The sequence below is a fragment of the Ascaphus truei genome, chromosome 8 (genome assembly GCF_040206685.1).
Source record: "Ascaphus truei isolate aAscTru1 chromosome 8, aAscTru1.hap1, whole genome shotgun sequence".
NCBI classification, from domain to species: domain Eukaryota; kingdom Metazoa; phylum Chordata; class Amphibia; order Anura; family Ascaphidae; genus Ascaphus; species Ascaphus truei.
The window spans coordinates 61,090,776-61,102,912 of record NC_134490.1 but is presented as its reverse complement, the minus strand read 5'-3'; the positions used below and the strand labels follow the sequence as shown (position 1 = coordinate 61,102,912).

Genomic DNA, 12,137 nt, shown 5'->3' with positions numbered 1-12,137 from the left:
AGGTTTCGGGGGGGACGGGGACACAGACGACCGGCAGACTGTGGGGGAAGGGGGAGCCAGCGGCCACATAATACATTAATTGTCACTTCCCCCCCTCACTTCCCCCCTTCCACCTCCCACCCTTCCCCCTCCCTCCTTTCCCCTTCCCCCGCTTCCCCTTCACCACCCCCCTTCACCTCCCTTAACCTCACCCCACCTCCCCTCACCCCACCTCCCCTCACCCCCCCTCCACCTATCCTCACCCCCCTCCACCTCCCGTCACCCCCCCTCCACCTCCCGTCACCCCCCTTCCACCTCCTGTCACCCCCCCCTTCCACCTCCCGTCACCCCCCCCTCCTCCACCTCCCGTCACCCTCCACCTCCTGTCACCCCCCCTCCACCTCCTGTCACCCCCCCTCCACCTCCTGTCACCCCCCCTTCACCTCCCCTTCACCTCCCTTCACCCCACCACCTCCCCCTTGCCCCACCTTGCCCCACCTCCCCCCTTACCCCACCTCCCCACTCCCCCTTACCCCACCTCCCCACTCCCCCTTATCCCACCTCCCCACTCCCCCTTACCCCACCTCCCCACTCCCCCTTACCCCACCTCCCCCTTACCCCACCTCCCCTCCCCACCTTCACCTCCCCTCCCCACCTTCACCTCCCCTCCCCCTTCACCTCCCCTCCGCCCCCACGTCACCTCCCCGCCCCCACGTCACCTCCCCCCCCCTCCACCTCCCCCCCATCACCTCCCCGCCCCCCCTCCACCTCCCCTCTCCCCCCTCCACCTCCCCTCCCCTCCTCCCTTCACCTCCCATCACACCCCCCCTCCACCTCCTGTCAACCCCCCTCCACCTCCTGTCAACCCCCCTCCACCTCCCTTTACACCCCCTTCACCCATCCCTCCACCCATCCCCCCTTCACCTCTCTTTACCCCCCCCTTCACCTCCCTTTACCCCCCCTTCACCTGCCTTTACCCCTCCCCCCACCTCCACCCATCCCCCCTTCCCCCATCTCCCCCCTTCCCCTTCCCCAACCTCCCCCCCTTCACCTCACCTCCCCCCCTTCACCTCACCTCCCCTCACCACCACCACCACCCCTCTTCTCCCTTCACCCCTCCCCCCACCTCCACCTCCACCCATCCCCCACCTCCCCCTTCCCCTTCCCTCCCCCCCTTCCCCTCCCCCTTCCCCCCTTCCCCCTCCCCTTTTTCCCCATCCCCCCTTCAGCTCCCCTCCGCCCCCCCTTCACCTCCCCTCCGCCCCCCCTTCACCTCCCCTCCGCACCCCCTTCACTTCCCCTCCCCCCCTTCACCGCCCCTCCCCCCCCTTCACCTCCCCTCCCCCCCTTCACCTTCCCTTCACCTCCCCTCCTGCACCAAGTAAATGTTAATGCACTATTGTGTTGGCATTTGTGTTTTCTTCTTTATATGATGTTTACCAAGAGCCTACAGCCCAGAGGATTCAGTCCAATTGAGCAGCAGTAGATGTGAAATCAGTGTTTATTTTAATTTTTAATCACTGGGTTATTTGGCACATTATTTTGCACCGTTTATCAAATTGGCGCCACGAACACCATTTTGTTTAGTAGGTATTGCGGTTTAGGCAGCATTTGATTTTTCACTTAAAAACAGTGTCTCTTGGAATGTTATCTGTGCTTGTCCTTCCCCCGGTGTGGATGAGATTTATGGCTGGAGGTGTTAAATGGTTCCTGAAAGTAAGTGATGTAAGAGTGTGTGTGTGTGTGTGTGTGAATATAAATGAATGGAGAGCCCACAGTGTACAGGCATACCCCGCATTAACGTACGCAATGGGACCGGAGCATGTATGTAAAGTGAAAATGTACTTAAAGTGAAGCACTCCATTTTCCCCACTTTTGATGCACGTACTGACTGCAATTGTCATATACGTGCATATCTGATGTAAATAACGCATGTGTAACAGGCTCTATAGTCTCCCCGCTTGCGCACAGCTTCGGTACAGGTGGGGAGCCAGTATTTCTGTTCAGGACGTGCTGACAGGCGCATACGTGAGCTGCTGTTTGCCTATTGAGCGAAATGTACTTACTCGCGAGTGTAATTAAAGTGAGTGTCCTTAAAGCGGGGTATGCCTGTATACAGTGCTTTACAAAACGGTTGTGTGGAGTGGGAGTTAATATAAATGGTGTGGAAATGTGAGAGATAGTATTCAAAAAATAAATAGATGATACCGTTCTGGGGCTAACGAAATGCTTTTATTTGTGCGAGCTTTAATTTAAAAAAATAAATGGATGATACCGTTCTGTGGCTAACGTACTATCTCTCACATTTCCACACCTATGAGATGGCTCCCTTGGCCCGCCCGCCCCCGCACACCTCTTATTGGCCGGTGTGGTCTAACAGTGACACACATACACACCGCCCGCCCGTCCGCCCGCCCAGGTAAGTAACTAAACCGCCGCCTCCCCTCCCAGCGCGCCCCCCTGCTGCTGCCTCAAACCCCTGTGTCTCCCCTCCCAGCGCACACCTCTGCCGCCGGGGCCTCCAACCTCTGCGCCTCCATTTTGTTTAGTAGGTATTGTGGTTTAGGCAGCATTTGATTTTTCACTTTGAGTTGATTTATCAATTTATTTGTTGCACTTTCTGTTTGTTTCACAGACCATACCACTCACCTTACCTATTTGATTAAACAAAGGCTCACTAAATGTAAGAGTTTGGATTCCCAACCACAAAAAATACTCAGAAGGGCAGGGCAGAATCTCCCCAGTATTTCCGCTGTCCATGTTACTTCACATTAAATGCTCAAGCAGACTTCCTCAGTCGCCATGCCTTTCGTCAAATGGACTGGGCCCTGAATGTAAATGTCTTCTGGATGATCATAAACAAATGGGGCCAACCACAAACTGATCTCATGGTAAACCAAAAGAGGAGAGTAGAGCAATTCTGCTCAGGACTCATGGCATATCATCCATGCCATCTGCATGCAATCATTTTCAAACACTGAAGTGTTTGCCCAGCCCCTTTTTTGCACACTGCTAATTGATACATAATGATTCCTGCTGGTGTGTTGTGTGTGTGTATATGGTTATTTCCTGTCGCAAAGCGCCAGCAGGAACATTAACATCTGCTATATCTTTCCATCTTTATTATTTATTTGTAAAGCACCAACATATTCCTCAGTACAATACAGCAGGAGTGACATCCATTACAGAAACAGAATTACATACAAATAAGGACAAACAAGTCAGACAGATACAAAAGGGCCCTGCTCGTGAGATCATACAATATAGAGGGAATAAGGAGCAATGTTGTAACAAAAAGTAAAGTGGCTGCTCATTGTGGGATGGAGTATGTCTCAGGATGGAGTATGGTCTTTCCATGATATCATCAGTCAAGAAACTCGAGAGCAGCCGAGCTACAGTCATAGACCACATCCTCTTCTGGCCAAGAAGGGCATGGTTCTCAGACCTGCTAGATCTAACCATTCAATCTTACTTTGATCCCCAGATTTTTTTTCCCAAGGAAAAGCAGTCCATCCGTTCCTGATGAGGCTGAAACTTAGTCTGGCAGTTGAGAGTAAAGTGGTGGCTTTACAAGGTCTCTCCTCCAAATTGATAGACCTGCCTCTGGAATCTACAAAAACCGCATATGGCTGAGCGTGGAAAGTGTTTCATTATGGTGTAATAGGATGAGGCTATCTCTATTACAGACTCCTTTCCTGGAGAACGTTTCGATAAAAATGTAGCCCTGAATTCCATGAAGGTAGAGAGGCTGGTGATGAAGTTCTCCAATACAATCTTTAGGATTAGGCCCAAAATAAATTTAATTACATTTTAGAATGGTATCTTTTATGAACTCCACTGTTTGAGCGCAGTCAACAAATCACCATTAAAATGTTGTAGACTTTGAAAACCCTCTTTCTTGTGGTAGTTACTTCTCCCAGAAGGGTAGGAGAGATGCAGTTCTCTCAGGGTAAAAAATTGGAAGTTTGAAAAACACTTCCTTATTCAGGGGACCCAAAGAAATTCAACTGGCCAACTATATGGGATTGCATCTTTAAACAATGAATATATTATTTAGATAATTGTATTACTAACATAATATATTCATTGTTTAATGCATATAATTACAATATTTATAAGAGTAAATAGACTGAGGCTGTTTTAGCAGAGAGTGACTGAATCTTAGTACAGTACTCAAAGCTAGTTGTGCCATCACTGATCGTGTAGCCCCTTTGAGATAAGCCATAAACATGTAGTTGATGGTCTTCACACTATAATATATAATAAAGCAGTGACGACTGATCTACCCTACAATCCTAACCAACTGTGTACACAAATTGCCACACACTTCATAGTGATTCTTATTTTATTGTAGATTTCGAATATTTTTCCAGGACACTAGTAATATTTTTCAGATTTGGTGTCATTCCAGGACAAATATTTTACAATAATCGTACATCGGGTTAATTACATTTTATAGCATAGGAAAAGGGGTTCCTTCTGAGCGGAATCTCACTTTTTTTCAGCTCTACGGATACTTACTGGGGAACTTACCGTTCTTGCAGGTTCTGCGGGCCAATAGGAAGACGCAACGTCATTGGGTGCATCTTCCTATTTGATGGCCATTTTTAAAAATACCTTTTATTAAACACGGGAAGCAACACTGGTAACGTCACCGGAAAGTATCTAATATATATATATATATATATATATATATATACACACACACACACACACACACACACACACACACACACACACACACACACACACACACACACACACACGTCGACAAATCACCAAAAAAATCTACTCGCCGAACACAAAAATCTACTCGCCACCTAGTACCACACGTGTGCTGCTTGGGCCAATAGGAGCTCGCCACGATGTTACATCCACTCGCCCGGGGCGTGCAAATGTATAGGTTTGACGAACACTGTATATATATATATATATATATATATATATATATATATATATATATATATATATATATATATATATATATATATATATATATATATTTAACCTTGATGAAGCACCTTCAATATAACCTGTCATTAGCTCAGGAATGGCCAACTCCAGTCCTCCTTCATCACAGGGGGCTCAGTCAATGATTGAGCCCCCTGTGCTGAAGCAAGGATATCCTGAAAACCTGAAATGTGATGACTGGAGTTGCCCACCCCGGCGTTAACCTCTGTGACCTTTCGCCTGCTTTAGCTACTCCTTCACTGTACATACTAGTTGCGCAGTTTTAAGTCATAAAAACATCTTGTTCAGTCTGCAGTAAATTGATTGCATTTGCATTTCAGCAATAGAGAATGCTATTGATTGATGAGAAAGGTGTTTGTGCTCTATTTTTAACCATTCTAATGACAGTACTTAAGTTATAATTCCCGAAGAACAGGGCATTACTGGCCAATAATGCCCTGTTCTGAGGGGATTATTACTTTTATAGGCTAAATGTAGGCTTTTTTCATAAATAATAGAAACTTTTGTATAGTTATATAGATTTTTTTTAAATTAAAATAAAATGGTAAATACATTAAAGCACCTCCTATATACACTTACACTGCAGCTATCTATATCCACACACTGCCGCCTCCTCTGTACACACACACACACACACACACACACACACACACACACACACACACACACACACACACACACACACACACACACACACACACACTGCTGCTACACACAAACTGTAGCTACAACCAAACTCTGCTGCTACACACACATACATACAACACAACAGCACCACACTGCAGCTCTACACACACACAAGCTGCAGCTACACACACAAACTGCAGCTACACACACAAACTGCAGCTACACATACACAAACTGCAGCAGACACACACAAACTGCAGCAGACATACACTCTGCAGCAGACATAGACGATCTCTGCTGCAGCAGCAGACACACACACAAACTGCTTCAGCAGCAGACAGACACACACTAGATAGACAAAAATTGTAGCTACAACCAAACTGCAGACAGACACTTAACTTTGCAGCTACAAACACACACTTCCCTCCTCAACTCAACGGCTCTGTTCACAGAGGAAAGAGGAGGAGTCACTGCCTGGCTGCTGCTTCCTGACCAATACCCTGCCCTGTCTCAGCTGTTCTGACAAAAAGAAAAGCTGATTAGCTATAAATAAACCCTTTGCAAGCTGCCAAGAATTCCGGGCATTACTGAATGAATAATGCCCGGAATTTTAACCAATCAGAGAGCAGGGATTTGAATAATGCCTGGAATTGGCCTATAATATTTATTAATGTTTTAAAAACAGTACATGCTTGTTATTTATCAGAATCATTTTGTGCAAAGGTTGTCATTCATGCTTCTTATTCTTCCACACAATATTATATGAAGTATGTTTAAATTACCCCTCAATTTAGGCAGTAAAATGCAACTGTACTACTCTTGTAATTTATAAGTTATGTGACAAAAAGGTAATTTAATATAAAGAGGATTTTTTTTTATATACTGTAAACCTATAATTTAGTTATTTATATATTAACATGGATTTATGAAGGCTAGGTCATGCCAAACTAACCTTATTAACTTCTTTGAAGATGTAAATTGGAATTATGATGATGGCAATGCAGTTGATGTGGTCTATTTAGGTTTTGTAAAGGCTTTTGATACGGTGCCCCACACCACACGTTTAGTATTCATAATAAAGCTAATTTGTCTCAGTAAAAAGATTTCCACCTGGATTGGAAAACTGGTTGAAGGATAGACAACAGAGCATTGTCATAAATTGAACTTTTTCAAGTTGGGATAAAGTTGTAAGTGGGACCCCTGCTTTTTAACTTGTTTATTCTTGAGCTTGGCAGAGAGAGAGTATAGTCTCAATCTTTGAGCAGGATGTAATTTCTTTCCAGAAGTACTTGGATAAACTGGAAACTTGGGCAGCTAAATGGCAGATGAGGATTAATTGGAAGGTTATGTATTTGGGAAACAAGAATAACTAGCACCTTGCAAATGGTCCAAAATTAGGTCAAGCCTTGATGGACAAAGACTTAGGAGTGCTTGTAGACAGCAAGCTTGGCAATAGTGCCCAATTTCGGGCAGTAGCTACTATACAAAGGCAAAGAAGAACTTGTCTTGCATTAAACGGAGTATGGATGGAAGGGAAGTAAGAATAATGTAGCCACAGTATAAAGCATTAGTGAGACCACACCTTTAATATGGAGTACAGTTTTGGGTACCACTCCATAAAAAATAAATTATGGGTGTAGAAAAAGTACAGAGAAGGGCCACCAAATTAATAAAAGGAATGATAAATTTGACTTATTGGGAGAGGCTAGCTAAATTGACGCCGCGAGGTCGTGACGTGACGTCATGATGCCGGAGTGGGCAGAAAGGAGGGGGGGGGGCGCGGAGGTGAGGGGACCGCCGGCAGGGGGGCGCATGGAAAAAAGTTTGCGACCCCCTGCCTTAATGTTAGAGGACAGGAGGTTTCACCAGCAACAAAGAAAAGGGTTCTTTACAGTAAGGGCAGTTACAATGTGCAATTAATTACCCATGTGATGGCAGATACAATAGATATGTTCAATAAAAGGCTGGACATCTTTTTAAAAAGTAAAGGTATACCGGTTTATAAAAAATAAGTAAACATTGCAAGGATGTTGATTCAGCGAGAAATCTGACTGCCATTATTAGAGCCAGGAAGGAATTTATTTTCCCTTTATGAGATATCATTGGATAATGTTTTGCTTGGGTTTTTTGTTTTCCTTCCTCTGGATTAAAATACTGTACTGTAAATACAAATATAGGATAAGTATCAGTTGTTTAAATTTAACATAGGTTGAGCTCAATATACATGTCTCCTTTCAACCTCATCTGCTATGTAACTATAACATTTTTTTGAAATGTGCAGAATGTTTTTTATTCTGTAAAGTATGTCAATACAGAATTTTTATTACAATGGAGTATTCAACTTGGTAATGCTTTAGTTTGAGGTACATTGTGTTGTGCTTAAAGTTGTATCGTTATAGTATTATGTGAAAGCTTTCTGTGTAACATTAGAAATAAAGAAGTGACAAAATTATAATTGTTGTTCCTTTCGAAGAACATTTTATGAATGTGTTGTGGTAATTAACAGAAGTCTGACTAGGTCAGTACATGATTTGTGTATTTACGGATGTTTATTATTTTTTGTGTGATTCTGGTTGCTGGTAACAACCATAAAATACATGACCGATGTAACTTCTAATCTTGATTCCCAGGAAGATATTGCCTTCCCTCTTCTTGTGGGATGTAATGGCTTTACTGGGCTGCGATTCACAATCACTTTACTATCTGGGTCTCCAGTAATATGTCATTTCTGGGGAGAAAATATAAATGACTACTAATTATTTCATGAATTATTATTTTAGTGATCGCTCTTCCAGTGTTACCCGAGATATGCTACTATAGCTAATTAAAATAATTATGCTCAGTAATGTGATGTGAACTGTATCTTCTAATAATATAATGCCTGGTGATATTTATAAGCTCATATATTTATGTTTAACACACCGTTAACCAGATACACTGTTTTTAATTTATACATAGGTATTGTTTATAGTTATTAGAAATGTGGGTTAACAATTAAAGACCAGTTTTAAAACCAGTGACCTTTTGTAGCAACTCAATGATTACGTGTATCATGATTTCTACTGTAGATTTGGATCATTTTTCACTATGGACATTCTATTCCATTGTGTGCTGACCCATTTAATTTATAACGTATCGTAATTATCCATGAGACTATAATAATTACAACATACTCTAGGAATAAGACACCGCAAATCAAAGATTTTGTGTAATATTCCCCAGGGGTTTTGTGTGACAAAGAAATATTTCATCCAGGACCGACTGTAGACTGTAATGGCTTTGCATTGTTCAAATAGCATCTGTTCTATGTACAATTGTTGACTTTGTTGGACAGGCCCTTGCTTACCTAACAAACTATACGTCTGGGTTACATCAAAGGTCTAAATGGTACCCCATGAGTCATGCCCCAGTGGGTGTGTTAGAAAATAATTCTTTAGCCATCAAAAGACTTTTAGATCTTGTTATTGGATTCTCCTTCTCAGGAGAGCTGGGCCAATGGGACCAATTTATTGCATATTACAAACATGCCACTGGTGCTTCTTAAAGCTTTATTCACTCTTACAAAAAATGTGTTCGGTAGCATTTTCTTTAAAGTAATTATTAGAATTTGAAATATTTTAAATGCTCTAAAGATGTAAATAAAGTATTTGTCTATATGAGAGATTGAACTAACAACCATCCATTTTTTCTCCTCTACTTCTATTTTGAGGTTATCGTTTCCCTTTTGTGTGTTGTATTTTTGTTTTCTCCAGTGGATTGGAAGTTACAAATTGACTGACACCTTTATTTTAATTGTAGGAAACAAAATGCCACAAATAGAAAGTGAATATACATTTTCTCTCTGGTAACTGTACTGTGGAATCTAACTGCAACACATTCTTTTCATTTTAGGGCGCTGCTCTTAAATATTTGCCAACAATTGTAAATGATGTGAAACTAGTATTTGATCCAAAAGAATTAAGGTAAGTAGTATTTCAGTGTCTTAGTATTTGACAGCTGCAATTTTTCCCACATGTACATTTTGAATTAATCTTTTTCATCCACTGCCTCACTTGCCCTTTCAGTGGCACAACTGGTAAAGTGGGATTATTGGGTTAGAGATTTTGTTAGAAGTGATTCATTAAGGTTCGTTACGGGACAATTCATTCGACCCGGCGTTATCGCCAATTCAAGTCGATTGGGGTTAACGCCAGATCAGGTGCATTCATTTTTAACCCCCTTGGCGTCACAGGGAGAAAATTGATGAGCAGCATCTTTTCACCACAGTTTACTCAAACTGGAAGGAGTTGAGTTCTGGGATAGCATACCCCTGTGCACAGCTTTTATCAGACCCATCTGCCATTTATAGAATCAGCCAATGAAAGAGACTTTAGTTTATTCTACAAAATAAATATGATGCGCTGCTAACAAATAATGTGAAAATAGTACCACTCCAATGCAGTGATAAATATTTATTCATTCAACGTTTCAGTCCAGCACAGTAGAGAAAAGTATTTTGTGCTGGACCGAAACGTTGAATGAATAGGTATTGAGCACTACCTTGGAGTGCTATGGGAATTCACTGCTGGGCTTTATCACCCGCAAGTATTGTTGGTTCTCTTTGAGTACAGGTATTTTCTGTAAAGATTGCTGGACTGACTATACAGAATACACTAGTAACTAGTCTTCTAATGCAATAATGATGTACTCATAACATTACTTGTTCTTTTGACAGTAACAGAAACAATTTTTTTCCCCCATGTAGAAAATGTCACTTTCACTTGGCAATAAAACATGCAAAACGGTCTTTGGCATTATTACATTATTTTGTAAAAATGTTTTGTTTGTAAAAAAGTAACAAAAAACAAATACTTTATATTAATTTCTACATTTCACAGCAAATTGTTTACAGATTTCATCCTAAATGTTCCAGCTGGACGCCTTGTTCGACAGAAGCTATACTGTCTTATTGAAATTGTTCACAGTGACCTTTTCAGTCAGCTTGGTAAGCAAAATAAACACTGTTGTCCCCGTCCTACTGTCTGGATATATATGCGTTTAGTATAATTTAGGAATTAATAAATTAGTGATTTTTCTGTTTCACTGAATTCCAACAAGAATAGATTTCCAAGTGGTTAGCATCAACCTGTATTTTACATTTATAAAAGTAATGTTGGTGTCACTTTGGAAGAGGATGTATTCGTGTTGCACGTTTACTTTGTGAGGTGTGGAAGCAAGCCAAAAGTTGTTGTAATATTCAAGACACGGACATAGATTAGAATATCACCTGTTTTACCGTGGAAAGGTTGGGCAGTAATGTTACAGAAGAAATGAAGCAAGAGTATGACCAAAAAAAATATTACAAGGTGGCCAATGTAATATACATTAATTTAAGGCTACAGGATACATAATTTCCCCCCCCCCCCCTCAATCTTGATACACATTTGACTCATTTGACTGAAAAATGAGCTTTGCATCAAATGAAATGCTGAGGTAGGGGGCTTAAGGTGTAACACATGCCAGATTAAACAAGATCATCTAAAGAAAGGCATTGTGGAATTTTCCAATTTTCTGCCTTGTTCTTAAATTAGTATTTTCAATCAATATAATGTGGAATTGTCAATTTGCATTGACATTCACTACAGGTTGCCTGTTTATAATTTTTAAAATGCCTCATTTTTTTTATTTATTTAATAGAGATTGATATTGTTCTCATTACCCATCATCACAGTCTTAAATCACTGAATAGGTGTACATCTGTTCATTCTCTGTTGCAGCTAATTCAATGTTTGTAATAATTTTGTTCTATTTTGAGTATTTTGTGGATGAGATGTAGATGAGTCATTTGTGAGATATATATATATATATATATATATACATATATATATATATATATACATATATATATATATACATATTATATATATGTACATATATATATATACATATATACATATATATATATATATACATATATATATATATATATATATATATAGCAACTGTAAATATTACTGTATGTTCATTTGCATGTCTTAGACAGGTCTGCAACCCTGTCTTTCCCCATTGTCACCCAGCATACAGCACTTCCACTGCAGCAAGGGATTCTGGGAAATGACATGCAAATGAGCACTCAGTGCTACCTTTTGTCTAAAGCTCGTATTACACAAGCCAATCCTCAAGCCAATGCATGCTGTTTTAAACACAGCTTTTAAACAGAGGCTGGGATGAGATGCAAAGCCATTAGACCTACTCACATACATGTTTCAACCTTGATGGGTATCATCAGTGTGAGGCTGGTCTTAATGGCTAGCAGGTTTGAGACTAGACTAGGTAATCACCACTGTCATTAAGGTTATGGTGGGTAAACAAAGTGACAAAAACCCTCCACAGTAAAGCATAAAGCAACTGTAAATATTACTGTATGTTCATTTGCATGTCTTAGACAGGTCTGCAACCCTGTCTTTCCCCATTGTCACCCAGCATACAGCACTTCCACTGCAGCAAGGGATTCTGGGAAATGACATGCAAATGAGCACTCAGTGCCACCTTTTGTCTCAAGCTCGTAGCTCGTGAGACAA

General features: G+C 41.4%; 1 protein-coding gene across 2 annotated transcripts in view; it reads left to right on the top strand.

Annotated features, from left to right (window-relative positions):
• DOCK1 (dedicator of cytokinesis 1) overlaps window positions 1-12,137 on the top strand; it is a 279,647-nt gene that overhangs the window by 86,396 nt on the left and 181,114 nt on the right. For both annotated transcript variants that reach the window (XM_075612250.1, XM_075612249.1), the window contains exons 24-25: window positions 9,469-9,539; window positions 10,455-10,561. In XM_075612250.1, the coding sequence (XP_075468365.1) occupies window positions 9,469-9,539; window positions 10,455-10,561 (178 nt within the window). The remainder of the gene's footprint in view (window positions 1-9,468; window positions 9,540-10,454; window positions 10,562-12,137) is intronic.